This window comes from Meriones unguiculatus, chromosome 3, assembly GCF_030254825.1.
Source record: "Meriones unguiculatus strain TT.TT164.6M chromosome 3, Bangor_MerUng_6.1, whole genome shotgun sequence".
Classification (NCBI taxonomy): domain Eukaryota; kingdom Metazoa; phylum Chordata; class Mammalia; order Rodentia; family Muridae; genus Meriones; species Meriones unguiculatus.
The window spans coordinates 22146652-22170474 of NC_083351.1; the positions used below are offsets into that span (position 1 = coordinate 22146652).

The 23823-nt window shown below is 43.1% G+C and overlaps 2 protein-coding genes across 9 annotated transcripts in view; one reads left to right on the top strand and one right to left on the bottom strand.

The window, feature by feature from the left end:
• Positions 1-11779, bottom strand: part of Yars1 (tyrosyl-tRNA synthetase 1) — a 28521-nt gene extending 16742 nt beyond the window's left edge. The window contains exons 1-4 of one of the 3 annotated variants that reach the window (XM_021637040.2): positions 11602-11779; positions 4689-4835; positions 4370-4545; positions 894-1023 (exon numbers count right to left, since the gene is read on the bottom strand). In XM_021637040.2, the coding sequence (XP_021492715.1) occupies positions 894-1023; positions 4370-4545; positions 4689-4835; positions 11602-11766 (618 nt within the window). In that variant the 5' untranslated portion in view covers positions 11767-11779. Of the gene's footprint in view, positions 1-893; positions 1024-4369; positions 4546-4688; positions 4836-4917; positions 5414-11601 lie in introns of those variants that run through there. The other 2 variants (XM_060379499.1, XM_021637046.2) reach the window with 2 other exon arrangements.
• Positions 11780-11983: 204 nt separating this feature from the next.
• The window catches only part of S100pbp (S100P binding protein), a 38172-nt gene continuing 26332 nt past the window's right edge, over positions 11984-23823 (top strand). For 2 of the 6 annotated variants that reach the window (XM_021637059.2, XM_021637090.2), the window contains exons 1-5: positions 11984-12105; positions 18937-19053; positions 20320-21098; positions 22354-22436; positions 23661-23752. In XM_021637059.2, coding sequence (XP_021492734.1) covers positions 20322-21098; positions 22354-22436; positions 23661-23752 — 952 coding nt within the window. In that variant the 5' untranslated portion in view covers positions 11984-12105; positions 18937-19053; positions 20320-20321. Of the gene's footprint in view, positions 12106-12147; positions 12267-12791; positions 18274-18936; positions 19054-20319; positions 21099-22353; positions 22437-23660; positions 23753-23823 lie in introns of those variants that run through there. The other 4 variants (XM_060379500.1, XM_021637067.2, XM_021637075.2 and 1 more) reach the window with 4 other exon arrangements.

A 23823-nucleotide genomic window follows, 5' to 3' on the forward strand; every position in this document is an offset into this window, starting at 1 on the left:
CTCTAGTCTTCTTGTTTGTTTTGGTTGTTTATTTGAGACAGCGCCTCTCTATGTAGCCCTGGCTGCCCTAGAACTCACAGAACTGTATCTGCCTCTGCTTCCTGAGTGCTGGGGTTAAAGGTGTGTGCCTCCACACCTGGATGCCTTAGTTTCTTTAGTAGCTGAGGCTACTAAAGCTGTCCTGCCTTGCCCATCTAAAATTTTAATCATGTTTTCCCTCCTTGTAGTGCTAAGGATCAAAGGCTAGGCATTCTACTATATATGAAACCCTTAATTTTCTTTTTCTTTTTTTTCTTTTTTTTTTCTGAAAAAAGAATGTAGCTCTGGCTGTCCAGGAACTCACTACATAAACTAGGCTGGCGTTGAATTCAGAGATCCATCTGGTTCTTCTTCTTCTTCTTTTTTTGCAACAGACTCTGGCTATGTAACCTAGGCTACCTTGAACTCACAATGGAGAAGACTTAAAGAACAGAAAGGAAATGGGAGAGATAGGGCTTTACAACTGAAGTATCCAGGAAGGAGAAGAGCCAGGAAAAAAGGCATTGTGCTACCCAAGAGTAAGTACTCTGGCACAGTTAGTGCCCAGGGTAGCTTGTGTCAGTCCTTCTAAACAGTGCAGAGGCCTGGAGAGATGGTTCAGGGTTAAGAGTCCTGGGTGCTCTTCCAGAGGACCCAGGTTCAATTCCCAACACCCACGTGGCACTCATAACTGCCTGTAACTCCAGTTCCAGGGGAGCCAACACCCTCACATAGACGGTCACGTAGGCACAATAGTGATACACAGAAAAATAAGTAAATCTGAAAAAAAATTAAAAAGGAAGAAAGAAAAGAAAAAGCAAGCAAGCAAGAGTGAGTGCAGAGAGGGCGCTGGGGTGCCCCGGCCTCTCACATACCTGCAGTCCAGGGTACAGCAGACCACTCAATAAAGGGTGCTCCACCTGCTTCACCACCTCAGCCCCGGCTTTCTTGGCATCATGTTGTGTGACCACAGAGGACAGTCGGTACACATCCAGCGTGTACTCTCTGAACAAGAAAGGGAGCAGATAGCTGTAAGGGAGGCCTCTATGTTCAGTCCTCACATTACTTCACTCCCGCAACCTTAGGAGACAGCGCCTTCACATGGCTTCTACAACATGAGACCCACCCATCCATCCAAGCTACTACTTTAGGTTTCTATTTTTCCTTTTGCTTCTGAAAAGCGTTCTGCATCATGATGCACTCCATCTTTTCCACCCCCTTTTCTCTTCTGGAATTTCTAATGAGTAAATACTGCAATTTCCCAATATTTCTTCCAGACCTTAAAAAAATTTTTTTTTAAAGTATATGTGAGGAATAATGGACTGGTTGTAGAGATGGCTCAGTGGTTATGAGCACTTGTTCTTGAAGAGGACCTGGATCCAGTTCCCAGTGCCTACATGGTAGCTCACAATCATACATAACTCCAGTTCTGGGCACTGACGACCTCTTCTGACTTCCGTGGGCACCAGGCATGCAAGGGGTGTGCACATTTGCATGCAGACAAAACAATCATATACGTAAAATAAATCTAAAACTGATAAAGTAACAAAAAATACAAAGAGCAGCACCTGTCCTACAACTTAAGGAAAATGACTAATAATCACGGCTGCATGTCCCCCGATTCTGTACACTGCGGCCTTCTCTAGAGGAACCCTTGCTTGAACCTGTTGCTGCTTCCCAGCTTTGCACTGGGCCTGTGAACAGGGTGCCCATGCAGGTGTATGTGGGCACGTTTCTCTCTGGATGGCCGGGTTCCTGGGACTGTAGGGATTGCCATCTCAAACTGTAGGATCATGCCAAACCATTTCCCAAAGTAATTTTTTCAAAATCAATTTTATTACCTAATTTTGCTGTTAAAATTTTTGCCCATCTAGTGACTACGCTGTGATTTTTTTTTTTTACTAGGATTTTAATCTCCATTTCTTTGAATAACAACCAGGGGCTATTATTTTTTTTTTTCCATGAGAATTCTAAGAAATGTCCAACTGAAACTTTTTTCTTTTTTTTTTTTCATTAGACTGTCTCAATTAAAATAAAATTGACGGTAATTTATATTTATCTAGTTTTTGAGACAGAGGCTTTCACTAGGTAGCCCTGGCTATCCTAGAACTATGTAGATCAGACTAATCTCAAACTCATACAGGCGAGCCTGCCTCTGCCTCGCGAGTGCTTTGATTAAAGACGTGTGCCACTATGCCCCACTCATCTATAATTTTTGAAATACTAGATATTCTTTGGCCAGTTGTTTACATCATAATTATTTTGGCCATTTGTGGCTTGTGTGCATGAGTTTATGCTAAGGATTTACTTCACTACAGAATTACACTGCAGCCTGAGGCTTGATAATTTTTAATTTTACTTTTGATGTAGTGGAGTGTGGGTCTCCTAGTCCCTTGAGGGTTGCTGGCCACCAGCTGACAAGGGCAAGAGGAGCAGAGATGGGGCGCAGGGCTCAGAACACCTCGAGTATAAGGGGTATGACCTCTGGGAACTACTTCAGGGAGATAGTTCAAGTTTATTCAGGGAGAAAGAGGCCATGTAGCCCTAGGGGAGCTGTGGGGGGCCCCGGGATAGGTGTACAGAGTTGGTTGGAACTAGGCACTCCAGGGATGCTTGATTTGCGCTTGGCAGCACGCTCCTATCACATGAATGGGAGCACAGTACCTAATTATCCTATCGACGCAGAGAACAGGGACGGAGAGCTAGCAGGGGGCGGTGTCAAAGGCCATATAATAGATGTGGTTAGAGGCATCTATGCCTAAAGACACTCTTCAGATGAGGTCAGGCAGAGAGTAGGAGGCCTAGCTGGGGAGAGGGAGTCCTCCATCTAGCACTGAGCTCAGAAAGGCTACCTGGACTGAGAGGTCTACAACCTCAAACAGCAGGGTCCTTCCAACACAGCACTTAATTTGAAATTTGATTGCTGGGAATTTTACCCAGGGCTTTAAAAATGGCAAGTGTGTGCTCTTGAATTTCAGAAAGTTTTGATTATTTATTTAATAATCCATATTTTAAAATTAAGTTGTTTGTTTATTTGAGAATTGGGTCTCACTATGTAGCTCTGGAAGGCTTGGAACTTGCTTTGTAGACCAAGCTGGCTTTGAACTCATGGACAGCCTCCTGCTTTCACCTCTCAAGTGGTGGGATTAGAGCCATGTACCACCATGCTGGGCTTAAGTCTTGTACTTTTAACTGCTGAAGAGTAGCAATTGCTCTTAAATGCAGATTTCTCTGGCCTCAGTTTTTCTTTTTTTAATGTTTTATTAATAGTTTTTAATGTGTCTGAGTGTTTTGCCTGAATGGATGTACATATGTGTACTACATGTGTATCTGGTGCCACAAAGGTCAGAAAAGGGCATCAGATTCCTTAATCAGATGGTTGTAGACGCTGCAAATTGAACCTAGGTCTTCTGCAAGAGGAACAAGTGCTCTTAACCACTGAGCCATCTCTACAACCTCAGAGAGCCTGCTGGAAACTCACTCTGTAGACCAAGCTGGCCTCGAATGCAGAGATCCTCCTGCCTCTACCTCCTGAGCGCTGGTATGTGTAGAGCATAACAGGCATGTAGAACATATCTTAACACTTAACATTTATGTCTTTAAATGGACTCTCACAGGGGCTGGAGAGATGGCTCAGCAGTTAAGAGCACTGCCTACTCCTCCAAAGGTCCTGAGTTCAATTCCCAGCAACCACAGGTGGCTTACAATCATCTATGCTAGGATCTGATGCCCTCTTCTGGCCTGCGGGTGTACATGGATAGAGCATTCATAAGTAAATAAATCTTACAAGAAAAAAAAAGAAGACTCTCACAAGCAATGCTGTGTACATGACAGCAGTTATTTTAAGGTACAGATACCTTCTGGTATCTCAGGATGGTCCCTCTATGCTAAAGGCCACAAATGGTCAAATCTGTCCCTGACATAAGCTGGCATAACATCTTATGGACCATCACAATAAAAACTGTTCCAAGAAGGGACAACACAGCACCACAATAAAAGCTGCTGGAAGAAGGCAAAGACCCTCCTCTCATTTCTTTTATCACTATTTGCTGAGGCTGAGAGTGAAAGGTAGCTGGGTGTTTCCCATCCCTCTCCCACGGCGGTGGGCTCCAAGGCTGAACCTTTCTTAGGTTTACATTTATATCTGCAGCAAACAGAACAGTACCTAGGTGTCTCCAAGCCAATACATTTTTGTTGGGTGGATTAAACCGACAAAAGGCATAAACTGTTTAATGGTCCATAACAGAGTAGCATCAAGTAGCTTCCAACCCAAATTTAGGGAGTGCCTGGCCTCCACAGCCTTGTAATTAGCAAGGCGCAGCAGACCTACCAGGAGCGATCAAGCGCTTACTTGCTGAGCTGGTAGTCGGTGCCTTTGATAAACTTGAGTTTCTCCAGCGGTACACCAATGCTCTCCAGCATTGCCTTGATCACGTTCTCATAATAACTGGTGCGAAGTTCCAGAAGTTCCCAGGGAGCTTTCATGTTGTCCAGGTACGCATGGAGGTCCGCAAACAGAATGGTCACCTGGACAGAAACAGCAAGAGGCCACAGAAATTAGTATTTGCCTAGTACTCAGCGCCCACTTCCTTGCCCCCACCCCCATTAAGTCCCTCTTTGGGTCATTTAACGACGACAACCATTGCTTGGTTCACAGCATGGGCTCTCACCTCACACCCTGCTTTCAAGAAGTCAGCAATCTTAGACATGGGTACAAAGTAAGCCACGTGTGGCTTCCCGGTAGTGGCTGTGCCCCAGTAAACCTTCAGTTCCCGCTCCTTCAGGATCTCCTTCAGCTTCTCTTCTCCTAGAACCTCCTGTTGTGGAAGCAGAAGAGCAGCTTAATGCCGATCCCCCACCTTGCTCACCCTTTACCCTGCAAACAGAGCCGTGTGTTACTTGGGGTCCAAGCTCAGAGCCTGTGGGTAAATGTCACTGGAGTCCTGCCACGTCCGTCTCGCCAGCTGCGCAGGCTGCAACAGCCCTGTGACAAGCTTGGTGAAACCTGTAGGAGCATGAAGTTCTCCAAGGGGATGGATAAGGCTCTGAAGCCTGGACATTTGTTTAGGCGAAGACTCGGGCCTCCTGGGATGAGGAAATGGCTGGGGTAACTCAGATGGCTTGGTTTCACTTTTGAATTTCTGCTTTGTCTCATAGCGATTGCACACACTTCTTGGAAAGAAATGGGGGCATCTTTGAAAGCCCTGCTTTCCCAGAAATTATGTCTCAATAGAGGAAATTCAATTCATTGAGACTGGGCTTGAATCAACTCTTAGAAATGCTATATGTAACAATTCTGATAATATTTTCAAGTAATCAGTTGCAAAATAATTCTAGTTTACCACTAAATTTAGCTTTACTTTATCTTCCCAGGATAGGAACGTATTCTGTTCCAAGTAGCTGATACAGTTAGTGAACCTTATGATAGTACATGGCATAAAAGGAACAGGGGATAGAAAGCAGAGGCAGATGTCTGTAAAAGTTATGAAGCCTGAAAAGAACATTTTGAGAACGTTTGGAATCAAAGGCAAGATTAGCATAAGAATGTCTATACTGAGCCTAACGATCTGGAACTTGTCCCGCTATGGTCTTGATCAGGGGTTAAGCAAGGTTAATTGATCATGCTTGTTATGATAATATCAGCCTTTTTTAGTTGAACCTTTGACCTTTTTATGGTCTTTTCTTAGAAGTTATGTTTGATGACTATCTGTACTACGTGGCCACCTATCTTGGCACTCCTTACAAATTCCTCTTAATGGTTTTTTCTGACTGTATAAATTGACTACTGAAACAGTAAAGTTTTGCAGCAGCATAAGAACTCACTGAGTCTGTGTTGTCTGTCGCGCCGAATCCTTCCCTCCTGAGATCTTCCAAGGACCCTGAGTCGGACTTTGCCCTGACCTCCCGGGCCGGTCGGTGGCAGAGTCCAAACACGTTCCCAGTGCTGAGAGCAAACCTAAGCTAGTCCTGCTGCTGCTGGTGTCTCCACCAGGAAGGGTCACTGAACGAAGGCACAATCCCCTCAGTTACCTCTAGTCTCCCCTTCCTTTTGTAGCCACCCCAACAAAATTTTTTTTTCCTTCTAAATTTCACGTGTATGTGTGAGCTCTATACTCTTTATCGGTCATGGAGGAGCCCCGAGGCAGCTAATGAACCCCGTTTAGTCTTGCCTGAAACACACTCTTCTTTTGGCTTCCTTACTCTCATAGTTTCCTTCTTCTCTTTCTGCTCAGACATCTTTGTTACTGTTCTTTCAGTTATTAAATACCTGCAGTTCTCTTCTGGTTCCACATCCTTTTTTTTTTGGTTTTGTTTTGAGACAGGGTCTTGTGTAGCCTAAGGTCTCAAACTGATGATCCTTTTGCCCCTGCCTCCTGTGCACTAAGATTACAGGCATGTAGTGCCTCTCCATGCCTCATTGGCCATCAAACCTAGAGCTTTGTGTAGGCTACGGTGGGTGAGACCATTTTTTGTAACCTGGAAACTATGTTGAAAACATGACATGTTGTTTTGAACTAAGAATTTGTTTTGACAGAATGAATATAACATATTTTGACTTAAAGGATGTTGTTGTGAAAGGAGAAAAATATTTACAAACAATGTGAACATAAAGCTTTTACTGTTAACAGAAAAACAGTTATGTTTAAATAGTGAGCCTTTTAAGTCATTGGCTGACACACTGAAAGCGTTTAATAACTGAAACTAGGGCAGGAGAGGTGGCTCAGCGGTTAAGAGTACTGGCTACTCTTCCAGAGGTCCTGGGTTCAATTCCCACCTGGTGGCTCACAACTGTCTACAACTGTAGTCCCATGAAATCTGATGCCTTCTTTTGGTGTGCAGGCATCCATGCAGACAAAACACCACCCACCCACATACATACAGACATAACTCTTAAAAAACAAAACAAAACCTGACACCAGACAGTGGATCCCAGGATTGCATCACTATGCTCTCAAAACACCCTCTGCCTGATCTCCACAGACAAGGTGACTTTGAGAATGTCCACTGTGTAACTATGGCTCCAGGCACCATCGAGTTTCTGGCATCATTGCTGAGTTCACACATGGCCCCGTCAGCCCTAGCTGATGGCTGAAGCTCTAAAGGACCTTCTGGAACTTCCAACAGTGCCATGCTCCCAGCCTGTCACAGCTGAAGGACTCAGGTCAAGCTTGCTCCTGAAGTAACCTCACGGGAGTCCAGTGGAGGCCTCAGTATTTCCTGCCCTACCGTTCGCCTAATGGTGAGGTATCTGTTTACAACCAACTACCATAATGTTTAACAGCATGGCATTGTAAGGAATGCTCATCTGAATAAACCAAGCATATTGGAAAGGCAGATCTCGAGGGGACATTCTAACTACTGAGTGCCTCATGGTCCTGCTTTGTCACACTAGGCAAGTTTTTATCAGTTCAGCTATATCATGTTTAGTCCCTAATTCCACATTCTGCTCAAAGTATTCCCTTTGGTTGCTTTAAAGCATTACAGGTATACATCATTATATGGCTTTGCAAGTTCTGGTTTTGTTTTTGTTTTAGTTTTTTTGAGACAGGGTTTTTCTGTGTAGCTCTGGCTATGCTGAAACTCAGTCTGTAGACCAGGCTAGCCTGAAATTCATAGAGATCCGCCTTCTCCCTGCCTCCCGAGTGCTGGGAGTAAAGCCGTGTGCCACCATCGCCTGGCTTTTGTAAGTCTTAAACCCGGCTGGAGACGTGGCTCGGGGGGCAGAGTGCTTGCCTAACACAGAGAAAGCCTGAGTTCTCAGCACTGCATAAAACCAGGCGTGGTGGCAAGGCACACACCATGTGGCGACATCTGCTTCTGGAAATTCTGCCTCTTCTCAAACAGACAGAACTTTTTTCAGACCTGGCTGCGGAGTTAAAATGCCTTGAGACTATTGGAAACCGGGCACTCAGTCTGCTGTCCAACTGTGTACTCAGCCTCTGGAAGTCTAATCCATCTTTAAGAGACCAATGCAACTGACCTACCTGCCGTGGATTCCCCATGTAGTCAGATTTTATGACCTAAACTAAATGCAGAACTTTACTTTTTTTTAAAATTTCTCTGTGTAGCCTTGGTTGTTCTGGACTCGCTTTGTAGACTAGTCTGGCCTCAAACTCAGAGATCTACTGGCCTCTATGCTGAGATTACAGGCATGGGCCACCACGCCTGGCCAAAACTTTTATATACTCTCCCTTGCCCCTGACACAAAACTGTGTATTTGTGTGTGGGGGGGGGAACAGTCATTTACTAGAGGCAGCGAACAAGCTGAGGGCAACAAACCCCCCATAAATGTTGCACCCACACATGGCTATAGGTTGAAAAACACCTGTGTGAGGTTTGGAACAGTGTTCTGGGTCAATGAAGTAGCTTCTTTTGTAAAACTGCTAAAGATCTCTGTAGAAAAGTGTCCCTCACTCCCTTCCTATGCCATATTTCTGTGCTGTTCAGTAAACACAGAATAAAGCCCTTTGTTAGAGATAGGCAACAGGAACAGCCGTCAGATACATACCAGAAAGAGGACAAACAGGCCACAGACCATAAGCTAGACAGATGGAAGACATGGGGAGGAGAGAAGTCAAATTGTGGCTTCTCTCTTGATCTAAACCACTCTAATAAGTCGTATCTTTCTTTAATTCCTTAATCTGACCATTGATGCAAGCTCTGTCCTAAATGAAACAAAACAGAACAACTCCAGTGTCACCAGTCAGTGAGTGGATAAACACAATGTGGTATGCTCACATAATGGAGCGTTAGTTGGCCTCAAAAAAGGAAGGAGGAAGCGAGGCCTGCTGGCGCACACCTGTAATCCCAACACTCAGGAGGCAGATGGATCTGTTAGCCAGCATGGGCTACACTGAGAAACTCTGTCCTGAAAAACCAAAAAAGGAAAGAGGAAAGCAGACTGTAGATTTGTATGTGAATCTATTTTGAGGGTAGAGCAACCCCAACGACTGTTAGCCCCGGGTGCAGGCTTAAGAGAGAAGAGACAAAAGGCTCCCAGGCTCCCAGAGTCTGACCTGAGCTTGGTAGCTGGTGGTAGATGTCATTTTCTTTTATTTTTAAAGATTTATTTATTTTTTTTTTAATTATGTGTGTCTGTGTGTGGGTGTGCGTACATGAGTACTGGTGCCTGGAGAAGCAGAGGCATCAGATCCCTTGGAACTGGAGTTTTTTAGGTGGCTGTAAGACACCTGATATGGGTGCTGGGAATTGAACACGGGTCTGCTACAAGAGCAGCAAGTGCTCTTACCCACCAAGCCATCTCTCCAGCCTGGCCTTTTCCTTACAGCCTCCTCACTTTCTTGCGTTTCATTTTCTTTTTTAAAATAAAGAGCAGAGACATCAGCTGCTTATGGTCTAGGTGTCCATGTTTCTGTCTCGATAAGAGTCTGGGTACTGCTTGTTCCAGCTCTCTGCCTTCAGGGCATCTTAGTCTCTGGGTTTCTGTTTCCCTCTAATTCTCTTCCACACACCAGTGCCCTTTCCTACAAGAGAGGCAGTTTCCTGGAAGAGAGCAAAGGTCAGCATAGGCCAGTGGGATGACTGGAAGGGACTTGGGGGGGCTGGGTAGGGGTGGGGAGAGAAAGTAGAAGAGGAGAAGAAGAGGGTAGGAGAGAATATGAGGGAAGGAAGAAGAACTAGGAAAGGAAATGAGGAGGCTATAAGGAAAAGGAGAGAAGAGTGATTAGAGGGAGGATTTAGGGGCAGAAAAATAGGAGGCAACATGGGAAGGAAGTAAAAAAGAAAATATGAGGAATGAAATGAAAGAAAAACAAAAACACAAACACAGTTGAGCTTGTGTAGCGCTAGTCTGTGAAAGAAGCAGATGTTATAGGATTGTAGTCATCCGAACTGTCCATGAGAGCTATATACTTTGGGGAGGGATATACTTAGGGACAGAAAGTAGATTAGTACTTCTTTAGGGTTAGGTAATGGACAAGGATAGCTAATGGAACAAGTTTTTATTTTTCTTTTCTTTTTTTCGTTGAGAGACGACACATAGCCCAAGCTGACCTTGAATTCAGCTTTGTCACTGAAAGTGGCCTTGACTTCCCGACCCTCTTGCTTCTACCTCCCAAGTCCTGGGATTACAGGCATGTGGCACCATGCTCCGGTTGGTTCATCACATTTTTCTGGGGGCAATAAAGATGTTCTAGAACCCCAACCTTGTGGATATACAAAAATTGACTAAATTGTATCCTTTAAAAAGGTGACTGTTCTCAGTGACAGAGTCTCCACATTCAGTTCTAGCTAGCCAGGAATTTACTGTGTAAACCGAGCTGGCCTCCAAGTTGCAGTGATGCTCCTGTCTCTGCCTCCCAGGTGGATGAGATTATAGGTAGCACATACCATCACAGCCAGGAATGGTAAATAAATTTTTTAAAAGGAAAAAACAAAACAAAACAAAACAGGTTAGCGATGCAACCACCCTTAGCGTAATTCTAATCCAGTCTATCTGGCTTGTAAAAAAAAGTTTACAAGGCCCTTACAACTTGGTTCCTGCCTGTCTCTCCTAAATGAACAAGTCCAACGACAGTGATAAATTGCTGTGGAGGAACATCAGAGACAAGAGAAGAGCCGGGATGGAAACAGTTTTGCTGGCAGGGAGTTTGTTAAAAGTGCTCGAGAAAGGCATTCCTCGGAAGGTGACAGTCAAGGAAGCTGAGCTAATGAACACTATGTCTCAGTGGCACTTTACCTCCTCTACTCCAGATAAATCAGGCTTCTTGGAGTAAGGATGCGTGAGGTGTGAGGGCCCTGGAGACTGAGCACAAGGCCTCACAGTCGCTTTACCACTGAGCTACACGCCCAGCCTTCTCTCTGGCCCACAATATTCTCGCTCCGCTTGGGACTTCTGTCTGTCTGAATTGCACTTCTCAGCATTTTTCCGGTTAACCCCTACACTTGTAGTTCCTGACGACAGAAGCACCTGAGCAGTGAAGGGCAGACACACATGTTGTTGGGCACAGTTTGGAAAACCACTTCCTCAGAGGACACCTTTCCTATTTAAAAAGATTTGTGTGTATGTGCCCGTGAAAGCCAGAAGAGGGAGTCAGATCCCCTGATACAGGCCGTGTCCAGCTGCCTGACATGGGTGCTGGGAACTGAAACCCGGTCCTCTCGGTAAGAGCAATACAAGCTTTAATCTTTGAGCCACCTTTTCAGTTCGCCCATCACAGAACTCTAGTCATACGAACTTTCAGTATTTGCTTCATCTTTAGTTGTCTGGGTCATGGGTCCTTTTAAATGTCCGGTTCTCTCCACAGGAGCTCTGGGAGGATATGGCCCTGACTCCCTTTAGCCTAACAATGTGCCAGGCGTATTACAGGATGGATGGAATGAGGTTCCCAGTTCCAGCTACAGCACGAGACAAGTGCACACAAAGCGTGAGCCCTTTGTAGTTTCTTTTGCACCCTGGAATGGCTGCTTGACTCACTTACTGACCAACTAGCAGAGAGGGCCTTAGAGCCGCCCAGAAGCGGAGACCGCAGCCTCATACACTTAGGTCCCGGGGTTGGTCTCAGGATCACTGCACTTGAATCCTCAGTATCCAACGGCGCATTCCAACCCCCAAGGCCTGACCTGCAGGTTCCGGGTGATAAGGTGCAGCTTCTCTTCTGGGCTAGGTGCATCCCCCATGGCTCCGCTCTCTCCGCTTCCCGCGCTTAGCCGGCACCCGCGCCCTTTCCTCGTTCGCCGCCGCCGCCGCGTGCCGGGAACTGTCACGCTAGTCCCTTCAGGTTGCATCAGCTGAGCTCGTAGCTCCGCTTGCTAGGCCTAGATCCTCTTCCGCCCAGGAGTGGCATCTAGTCGGGAGCAGCAGAGCGTCGAAAGGCTCGATGAAACAGGAAGAGGCGGAGCCATGAACAGGGTGGGCGGTGCTGGGGGGCGGGGTTGGGAAGGCTGCCCGGGACGCAACCCTCTCAGGGGCGGGGCGGTTTCCTGCCAATCACTGTTTGCTTACCCTCCCCCTGGTGTTGGCCCCGTTGCCTCGGGGTGGGGGAGGTCGTGAAGGGGGCGATAAAATGGCGCAGGGGGCGGAGTGAGGTGCAGCCGCTCGCCCAGGCTTTGGCCCGGCTTCCGGAGGTGAAGAGCGGGAGGGACGGAGGGTCGGCGTCCGTCGCCTAGGCCGGGGGTCGGGGAGCGCCTGTTGCTTCTCCCCGGGGCCGGCGCACATCCTCCTGCCCCCCGCGAGGAGCAGGGAGGCTCTCGTGTCGCTGAGGGAAGGGCTGGTTCTGGCTCCTCAGGTGATGGCGGGCGGGGAGGCTGTCCCTGCCCCCCACCTCCACAGCCGTGGGCGAGTGACGCCCCTCTCACCCCGCCGGGGACCGGGGAGCTGACAGGTCCTCGGGCCGCGAGCGGGGGGGAAGGGGTCCCGCTCGCCCCGCGCTCGCGCCGCGGGAGGCTGTCGCCAGGGGCGAACGAGGATGGCGCGTCGGGGCGGGGGAGGACGGGCCGCCCCCGGCCTCGGCGGCGGCGTCTGTCCTCCGAGGCCGCGCGCCCTGCCCGAGCCCGGCGGGGCCCCGGGTCGCCCCCGGGGGGAGGGGCGCGGAGGGCACCCGCGCTGCTCCCGCTATCCGCGGGGAGGCGAGACCTGGCTCCCCGAGGTGGGAGGAGGGAGGTGCCAAGGCCCTGGGCGCGGCGGGCGCTGGTCCCCGGGGGTAGGCCGGGCGGGGAGCCTTGGGAAGGCATCCCCGGGCCACCCCCGCTCGTTTTCCTCCAGGGCCGCAGGGAAGGCGACAGGACAGGCCCTGGAGAGAGGGCCGCCGGAGGAGGACGTGGTGCACCGCCTACCCCCAGTTTTGATTTTTGGTTTTGTGCGGGTGTGTGTGTGTGTGTGTGTGTGTGTGTGGTTGTTAGGAGCCCCAAGCTTTTACTACACTGTTCTTACAGAAGGAACCTGTTGCTTCAGTTTAGAAAAAAAAAAAAATGCTCCCTGGGCCGGCGTGGGATTCTTGGCACCCAGGTCTGGGGAATGGTTACTTAGAGCAGAGATTTCCATACGGGTTTTCTTTCCATTTTACAATGTTTGCATTTACCACGGGGGAGTCAGCACGGAGGGGATTGCAAAATTCTTTCTGATAATTTCAGCTCAATTTGTTGAAAAAAAAATTTTTTTTTGGGGGGGGGGTGTTGCTTATTTTGGTGTCACAGCTTTGTGTGTGTGCTGTGTGCCTCACGTGAGTTGTGTTTAGGAGAGGTTGGAAATCAAAGGCCAATGAGAAGTCCCCTTTGCAAAATGATTCTTGCCTTTGGCCCTGCATATCAGACCCAGTTTGGTAATGGTTTTGGCGTTAGAGCCTTGAAAGAGAATGTGTAGTGTACATCTGGGACTGGAGTTTTACTGTCCTGGATAGAATGAGGCTTTGTGCTCCAAGGCAATAGGTTTTTTGAGGTAAGATAAAAATAGATAGGAACCAGTTTCTGAGGTTGCAACCAGGAGGTTAGAGAACAGAGAGGGGGTGGCACACTAAAGTGTGAAGAAGGGGGTGGACAGGTGAGAGAAATGGAAGGACAGAATAGGGTCACACAGAGATGTGAAGCAGAATTAAGAGAATTTGAAAATAGAAAAATAAAGAAGCCTCCATATTTGAAAGGTTTGCCAGGCAATTGCCAAGAAAGGCAGGTGATGAGAGAGCAGTAATTGTGGAACTTAAGAGCTTCAGGGTCATCATTATTATTATTATTATTATTATTAATTTTTTGACGTTGTCTCAAACACCTCCCTTCCCCTCCCACCTTTCTCATGTGTAACCCATAGTGCTTTGGAGTTTGGATTGAAGCCTCAGGAACCTTGAACTCCTTATCTCCTTGCCTTACCCTTCTAAAAGCTGGGGATGCAGATTAAGTGGGCCCCATTATGTCTGCCTTTTTCACATAGTGTTGTCATTTGTATTGAAGTCCAGAGACTTCAAATGAATTGCTGAGATCTTTGGATTTTAGCCCAGTGCCTCTAATACAAGATACTTCATGGGCCATTAATTTGAAGAATTTACCTGATATTTCAGTTATCCGTCCAGTCTGGTCTTTAATTAGTTCAATGATAGTATGGTTAAATGCTTCACCAAGTAGATCATACTGAAAGATTTCCAAAGTGTGTCTGGGGGGAGTTTTCTGCCAGTTTAGCTGTTTTGTTTGTTTGTTTGTTTTGTTTTGTTTTATAACCATTCCTGTGCTTAAAACTCTTTAGGTGAGATGTAGGTGGTGGGATGAAATGATAACCATAGTTACCCCTTAGTGTTTTTTGTTTGTTTGTTTTTTGTTTGCTTTTCGAGACAGGGTTTCTCTGTGTTGAGGTTTCCTATTTCCTATTTTATAGGAGGAAATATTTGAGACTTAGTGTGTATTTGGTGTATCTTTTACACTGGCTTTATAACTTAATTTTTTTTGTGTGTGTTTTGGTTTTTGAGACAGGGTCTCTGTTGCTGTAGCTGGCATGGCACTGACAATGTAGACCAGACTGGCATTGAACTCACAGAGGTTCACCTGTCTGCCTCTTGAAAGATGGGATTAAAGATGTTTGTCATACCCACATACAATTTTAAGGGCAGCCTGGTCTACATAGTGAGTATGTAGACCAAGCCAGCAAGGGATAGATAGTGAGGCCCTGGCTAAAAAAGACCAAAACCAAAACTTTTAAACATTAATTTATATATATGTATGCTATGAGTTTTTGTGTGTGTGCATAGTATTAGAGTGGAGGTCTGAGAAAAGCCAGTCTTTCCTTCTATCTGTACATGGGTACTAGAGATTGAGTTCAGATCTCCAGGCTTGTGTGGTAAGTACTTTACTCACTGAGCCATCTAGCCATCCCCTAAAATTATTTTTTATTAGATATTTCAAAAATATAAAAAATTAAACAAGGTAATGTGATAGTGATTACTATTGTACTTACTGTCCAGGGTTGTCTTCCATTGCCATATTTGTTTGGGGTTTTTGTTACTGATTAAAAAAAAAAAAAGGCCAGGTATGATTCCTGTAGTTCTAGGACTTGTGAGGCAAACAAGAAAGGAGAATCGGAGTTCGGGTCTTGGCTACATAGCCAAATTCAGGATAGCCTGGCCTACATGAGACCTTGTCTCAAAGAAACCAAAACATTACAGATAGACTGAAGCTATGTCTCCTTGCCATTCCTGTTTTTTGCTACTACCAGAAGTTCTTGCTATCCTGTATTTGGTGGGTTGTATTCTTGTGAATATTTTTAAAATAATTTTGTAATGTGTGTATATGTTCATAGAAACGGTCTTTTTTTTTTTTTAATTTGGTTTTTTTGAGACAGGGTTTTTCTGTGTAGCTTTGGTTGTCCTGGACTCACTTTGTAGACCAGACTGGCAGCATAGAAACTTTGTTTTGTTTTTGTTTGTTTGTTTTTTCTGAGACAATTTCTCTGTGTAGCTTCCTTTGTAGACTAAGCTGGCCTCAAACTCACATTGATCTGCCTGCCTCTGTCTCCTTGAGTGCTGGGATTAAAGGCATGTGCCACCACACCTGGCCAAAGAAACTTTAATTGATGATTGCAGTGGGGAAAAGGTAGGAAATCTTTGGAAGATATCTCGGCCTACTTCATTTTGTGGGCCTTATTTAAAGATGATTTGTTTTTCCGTAAGCCTGAAAAATATGAATAAGATAATTAGAAATTTGAACAGGAGTTTAAATTATTATTTTATTTGTGTGTATAGATATTTTGCCTACATGTATTTCTGTGCACCATGTATGCCTAGTGCCTGCAGAGATCAGCAGAGTGTGTAGGATCTCCTGGAACCAGAATTACAAATACTTGTGAACCACCATGTGGGTGCTGGGAATGTGTACCCAGGTCCCCTAGAAGAGTAGCCAGCCCCTGAGCAGGATATTTTAGGATAAAAAATTCTTATCTATAAATAAAATGATGTAATACCTGAGATTTGTTACAAAATAGTCCAGTAAAGGAGAGAAGGATGGAGAGGGAGATTAGCAGTAGGGTTGGTAGTTTAGTAGCTTCAGAGATTCATTATGTTGCTTATAATTTTTGTTGTTTGTTTGAGACAAGGACTCTCTCTCTCTCTCTCTGAAGCCTTGGCTGGCCTCAAATTCACAGAGCCCATCTCTAAATCCCAAGTTCTGGGATTAAAGACATGTACCACCATGCCTGCTTACTCAATATGTTTTAAATTATATTTAAAAAGAATTCTTGAAAAAAAAAAGAATTCTTGAAATTCTGGAACAAGAATTTGCAAAGAGAATGATTTGTGTGAGTTAAAATTTATTTCTGTCTTTCTGTGTATATGTATACGATTGTTTTAGATGCTTTTGCCATTTGGGACATTGTGAGGGGAGTGCCAAAGAGCCAGTTTTGTGTCCCTAAATAATGGGTGACATCTGTGAGGCCTAGGGCAGCTTCTGATGAATTTTAAGGTAGGTTACATTATTTTTCCAAGCTGAGCATGGTAGTACATGCCTTTAATCACAGCAGAGGCAGGCTGATCTCTTTGAGTTCAAGACCAGCCTGGTCTACAAAGAAAGTTCTAGGACAGTCAAGGCAACATACAGAGGAACCCTGTGTCAAAAAAAATTTTTTTTCCAGGTAATATAAATCTGTCTTCAGTATCTACATACCCCATAGTGTATTAGCAAGCATAGGAAATATAGAAGGCCTAGGTTTGGGATTCTAATTTTTCCGTTTGCTAACTGACCTTGGAGGCAAGTCTACCAAAAAAAGAGAGAAAAAGATTGCCTTTGGAAATAGATTTTGGTTTGGATTCTTGTTCCAGCATTCTTAGCTAGTGAACTTAGTTACTTTATGCCTCACCATGAAAACTTACTGAACACTGCATTTGGCCAAGCGAGTGCTTGAGCTATATATTTTTTGGAGTGATTGGGATGAGGGGGCAGTAGCCCAGAAATGGCTTCTAAGAAGTGAAGTTGTTTGAGCTCAGTGCCTGTGTGTGATATTTGTGTTTAAAAATCACAAATTGGATTTTTTTGGTGGTGCTAATAACCCTTGTTGTGTGGCCCATTCTGGTTTCCAAGTAGGAGAATTAGAGTATACTGGTGTTGGCATAAAGTTTCTTAAACTTAAAAACAAAATCTCCCTTTTTCTAAAAGTAAGCACTGTTACTGCTGCCAAAAAGATTATTTTACTCTATAAAATAGCTTAGTTGCTAAGCCAAAAAATGACTTCCTTTTTTCTGTCCTAACCATTTTTTCATTTTATTTTACCTTGTTTGTTTGTTGATACAGGGTATGTTTTAAGACTATATAGCTTTGTTTGGGTCACTAAGCAGATTAGGCTGACCTTGAACTCAGAGTCTTCCAGTCTCCTGAATGCTAGGATTAAAGACATGCATCATCATGCCTGGCCATCACACTTCCAAGTTAACTAGATTCTCTATAAGTATAAAATGCTGTATTCTCCCCCCCCCTTTTTTTTCTTTAGTGCTTTGTTCTCTTTACCATTTTATGTCTTCTCATATTAGAAATTAATATTTGGTGTTTTCTTGCTAACAAGTTGCCAGGCATGATGGTATACACCTTTAATTCCAGCACTTGGAAGTCAGAGGCAGATGGATCTCTTGAGTTTGAGAACAGCTTTGTCTGCAAAGCAAGGTTCAGGACAGCCAGGGCTATACAGGAAAACCCTGTCTAAAAAATAAAAATTAAAAAAAAATTACATATTCTGGGAGGTTGAGGAACCATATCTTTATTTCTTAAAAATTATGGAAACATACTGTGTAGCTTAGTTCTTTGATGATTGTAGCTTAGAAAATTATTGCTGAAGGAATGTATGAATTCAAACTGAAAGTGAAGGTTTGGCATGGAGGGTAGTAAAGTTAAGCGAATTTTACAGTTTAAAAAGCTAAAAAGGGCTGGGCAGTGGGGACATATGCCTTTAATTCCAGCACTTGGGAGGCAGAGACAGGTGGATCTCAGTGATTTCAAGGCCAGCCTGTTCTACAGAGAGTTCCAGGATAACAAGGGCTACACAGAGAAAAAAAAACAAAACAAAAAAACTTGGCTTCCTTTATGGCTTTGTTGTTATTTGTTGTTTGTCTCAAAAAAAGACGAACAAACAACAACAAAAAGCTATAAAGGAAGCCAAGTGTTGAGGTACATTCCTATAATCCTAGCACTTGAAAGGCAGCTCAGGAGTTGAAGGCATCCTCTAACACATAGTGATTTGGATGCCAACCTGAACTATATGAGACTCTACCTCAAAAAGGAAGCACTTGTCTAGCATGAGCAAAGCCCTCCGCTGGATCCTCAGTATCACATAAAGTAGGTATATTGGTTTGTGCGTGTAATCCCAGCCCCTTTGTGTGTGCTGAGCAAGCACTGAGCAACTCAGCCCAATCCCTAACCCCCACACTAGGTTTTAACTATAAAGTAAACATTCAAGTAGAAAAGGAATAGAATGAAGATGATGCTTGACCCTGAGTTGGTAATAATCAACAATTTTTATGTTTATATCTTTGCTGACTTTTTGTGTTTTATGTATATTGAAAATGAGAAAGGGGTTGGTTGTTTTTGGTGTGCTCATAACTTTTAGAATTTGGTAAAAATTTTGACATGGCCTAGTCTTCCTTTTTCAACCCTTTTCTATTTTATAAGGAAACAGATCCTATTGGTTAGGGCTTGTTGGTGACAGGACCAGGCCTTAGGACTCCCAGTCCTTATTTACCCCGCTAAAACAGACAATGGTCTTAAGAAAGTGCCAGTTCTTGGGAGGAACTAAACCAGTTCTTAGTTGCATAATTTTTTTCTTGTAAAGATTTTTCTTTGGTGTTCTTCACTGAAAATAATCCAACTTGCTGGTATTTTTAAAAAAAAATCAAGATCAAAATTAATAGATGGAACACCTTGAAGCATAATGCAGTTGACTTTGTAATTATTGGAGTTGAAAGTGATGAGAAGATCCTTTAATTTTCTTTGTGCCTGCAGGAAGGTGGGAGTCAATCACTTTGACAAGTCTCCTGAAAGGAACAGCCAGCAGGAGTTGACACCTTTTTCCATTTGGTCTCGTGGCAAAGGCTGAGATTGCTGCAGCAGCTCCACACAGTACGGAAAACATCTTTTTTAATTTTTTGTTTTTTTTGAAACAGGGTCTCACTGTCTGTAGCTCTAGCTGACCTAACATTCACCTTTTTTACGACCTGCATGCTAAGATTAAAAGGCATGTATCACTATACCCAGCAACATTTATCTATCTACCTTTTTCTCCTTTTTAAAAAGATTTCATTTTCGTTTAAAAAATATTGGGTCACAAACCTGGAGTCCCAGCTTCTGTGGAGGCTGAGGCAGGAGGATTGCAAATTCAAGGCCTGGTTGTGCTACAGAGCAAGTTATGTCCAGTCTGGGCATCTTAGTAGGAGCCTATCTAAAATTAAAAAGTAAGAAAAAGTCTGGGGGTGTAATTCAGTCTAGAGGGCTTTCGTAGAGGCTCCCGGTTCAGTCCCCAGAACTGGAAAGTAATACATGTTTCTGTTTTATTTTTTTTATATTTATTTTTTTAAAGATTTATTATGTATACAATGTTCCATCTGCACGAACATCTACAAGTCAGAAGAGGGCACCAGATCTCACTATAGATGGTTGTGAGCCACCATGTGGTTGCTGGAATTCAACTCAGGACCTCTGGAAGAGCAGCCAGTGCTCTTCACCTCTGAGCTATCTCTCCAGCCCTCATACATGTTTCTATTTTAAAAGTATAAAGTTCATGTCTAAACATGTCACAAAACATTTGTTTTGCTTGTATATTATAATAATTCCATGGTAATGCATGTAAATCTCCTTTAAATATGTTTTTAAGTAGAAAAATGTTTTTGACATGACTGTTTTGTGATTATATTGAATGACATTTCTCTTAGAGGTAGACATTTGGGTGCTTCTAGTACTTGGCTATTTTAAATACTATGCTTTGGAGATCCTTGTACATTTCCGTGTGCATTTGTAGTCGGTAGTTATACGTGATATTTCCAGAAGTGAGATTGGTAGATGAGATGGTATTGCCAATGTCCTCTTCACAAAATAGTATATTAACTTAGGTTCTTTACTAGTAGTAAGTGCTTTTCTCTGTACCCTGACCAGCCCCGCTTATCATTCATCTTAATTTCTGCTATTTTGATCAGGAAAAAAAAATGTGTCTTATTAAACATTTATTTTCATAATGCTGGTAAGGTTAAATATTTTAATTATTTCTCAAATTACAAATCAGAGTGCAAGCATAGGATGTGTGATCCTAGGATGCCTCGTCTATATACATAGTTGGTTGGAGTCTTTTTATGATATTTCTAATTCTTCAGCAAAACCTTTTCATTTTTCCAGATATGACGTGCTCACTGTTGCCCTCTGAACAGTCTTCTGCTTCCTCTTTTTTGCCTAAAAACAATGCCTCATTTTCTTGGGGTTCCCTGGATGAAGATGAATTGGATGACTCCTTGTTGGAGTTTTCTGATGGAGAAGAAGATGATGGCCATTTCAGTTTCACAGAGGAAGAGATTGAGACGCTCTTGAAGGATGATGATGGTGGGCATGAGTATGGAGAGAGAAAGGTTCGAATTCTACCTGATACTTCTCAAGAAAATTCTTTGTACAGCTTGGGACCAGCATCTGAGACCCCTGGGTTCTTCAAACTACCTCAACTAAATACATCAGTTGGTCATGGACCAGCTCCTAGTAAATCATTAAACAGACACTTTGTACTCGAAAAGAACCTTATCAAAGTAACTGTTGTTGCACCATTTAATCCAACAGTTTGTGATCCTGTGCTTGATAAAGACAAGATCGATTCCTCCAAAGAAACGGAAAAACCTGTCTCCCTTGGGGAACAGACAAGAGAAGACGACATTCATCCTAATGAGAGTAAACCTAGTACTGAACCTGAAGGGGTCAGTCCCAATAACTCTGCTTGCGATGGGTCCAGTAACATCGAACAAACTGCCTCTGATAAAAATATACCTGAAACTAAGAAACCAACCCCTGTGTTCTCTCAGATCTCCAACCATTCAGAGGTACCTAACAGGGGATCATCCTGGAAAAATAGTGGATCACATAAATCAGGTTGTGAAATGAGAATTCCAGTCGTGTCTAGTTCATCAAACAGAGTAAGTACATTTTTTTCAAGACATAGTAGAAATTAAGTTGTTTTCATCAGGAAAGAGCTCCTATGTACTACATTCACACATAGGAAACCTCATCTCTGAACGTCGTATACCGAATGATTATTTTGTTTGAGTTTAGCAGAACTTTGTATTCAGAGAACTTAGGATTTGAATCCTGACTGACACCATTACTTTAATACGTTAACCTCTTATGTTCCTTCAGACTTTTTTTTTTTTTCTCCACTTTTTTTTCTGCGTTGCCCTGGCTGGCCTGGAACTCAGATCCACCTACCTCAGTTTCATGAGTGCTGGTATTAAAGGAATGTGCCACCACCACACTCAGCAAACTTCTTTCTTTTTTTGGTACTAGGGATTGAACCTAGTGCATTGTGCTAGTAATATGCTTTACTGCTAAGCTGTACCCACCCACCTTACAATTCTTAACAATAAACTGAAAATGATACCTCACACTATAGGGAGAATTCATAACATAATGAACTTATAGGGTCCGGTACATTGTATTAAGGTATTATTTTATCCTTTTTTTGTTTTTGAATTTTTGAGAAAGAGTCTTGTAACAGAGCCTTGGTTAACATGAAATTCACTCTGTAAGTCTGACTGGCCTAGAGCTTTCAGTAGTCCTGACTCTGCTTCCTAAGTGCTGAAGTTACAAGCATCATTACTGGCTTTCTAATTTTGTGTGTGTGGTTTTCATTTAAATGCTGGAGATCCAAACCAGGGCCTCACGAATGCTAGGGAGGTGAGCTATAGCCCTTGTCCCTCCTGAGCTTCTGAGATTAATTCTCTATCTCCTAAATGGTTATTATATGAAATAATCTCTTCTTCAGAAAGTTTTTTTTCTTTTTTTTTTTTTAATATAATTACTGTTTTATTTTAAATGCTACCATAGTGTGTTATATACAGTAGTGTTTGTTTAAAGATAATTGTTTATAAAAGAAATATTTTCCCTGGGTGGTGGTGGCACAAGCCTCTAAATCTCAGCACTCAAGAGGCAGAGGCAGGAGGAGCTCTCTGAGGCCAGCCTGGTGTAGAGATCAAGTTCCAGGACAGCCAGGGCTACACAAGAGAAATCCGGTCTCAAAAACCCAAAACAACAACAACAACCAAAAAAAAAAATTATATTCACATAGTGATGTTTTCAGTTATGTTATATCTGAAAATTATTAAAAAATATAGCTAGTAATTATCTGTCCTATTGTATTTCTTCCTTCTGCTCTGGAAAACAACAACAAATCAGCATGCTTTTGACAAGGATTCTGGGGAGGTGAAAGGTGAGAGAAGACTAGGCAAAGTCATTCCTGTTCTACAAACCAGAACCAGGTAATGTACTATATAACTATTCTGGTTTCTGGTAGTGCTCTTTCTTTCTTCCCATTCCCAGTATCTTCTTAATGTGTTTGAGGGATAAGTCAGGAAATTCTGCAGGAGGGCTAAACAAACTTGAAATTCTGAAGCTACCTATTTGTACCTATTTCTGTTGTCTTAAACAAATCAATTAATCTCTCACTTCAGTTTTTGTCAGTAAAATAAAGCTAGTGATGCGTTCTCTATAGCCTCACAAGGTTATTTTGAAAATAAAAAGACATACTAGTAAAACATATAAATACATTTCTTCTATGTATATGGGGGTCTGATCAAATATTTAGTAAGAAGTCAGACTTTAACAACAATAAAAAGGTTAAAGTGATTTAGAAAATCATTTAGTCTTCTTTCTTTATGTACAGTGGGGACAAATATGTAGGGTTGCAGATTTGAGGCATCTTTTTAGCATACTTTCTTGTTGCCAGGAGGTGGCAGTATTTGTATATGGGTATTTTCAATTGAGTACTGGAAAAGCTACTGTATAGGTTGAATCAGAAAATTGAAGTTTTTTTTTTAATCTACTTATAGCATATTTATTCTGTATTAAACATTTTTAAAATGATAAATAGGGTTATTTGCCACTAAATTTTAGTTTAGTGGCTTCTGTTTCTTTTTCTATATAATTCTGGAAGCTTCTTCAATTTCTTTCCTTCTTTTGAGATTTTATTTTTATTTTATGTGTGTAGGTGTTTTACTTATATTTGTGAACCACGTGTGTACGGTGTACATAGAAGCCAGAGAGGGCTAAACTTGAATTATTCAACAAGTGCTTTCTCTCTCTGGTAGCTACTTCATTTTCATCTTCTGATATTTTTCTTTTTCCTTTTTGGTTTGTTTTTATTTTTGTTTTTCCAGTCAGGGTTTTTTCTGTGTATCTTTGGTTGTTCTGAAACTAACTATGTAGACAAGGCTGGCCTGGAACTCAAATCCACCTGCCTCTGCCTCCCAAGTGCTGGGATCAAAGGCTTGCGCCACCACTGCCCAGCTAGGAGTTTTATTTCTTTTCCCTTCACTTCTAAACTCTATACTTGATTTCAGTTTTGTACTATGACTAACAGTGCCTTCTCTGTCACTGAAAGTTGGTTGTTTAACCAGTCATCGATATGTGACTTTTTCTATAAAGCACTGTAGTCATGGTTCTAACGGGCTGTTTGTTTTTCCTCCTGCTTTGCTTTATTCAAGGATGTTTTCACAATCAGATCTAGAGAAACAGAAGGACATTTATCTCAGCAAAGTCATTGCTCATATAGAAGACCCAGGGGACTCTAACCAAGGTAACATGGTAACCAAAGGGGCTTATAAAACATGTATTGAGAATTTTCTTTCCATAGTAATGAGCTTAAAC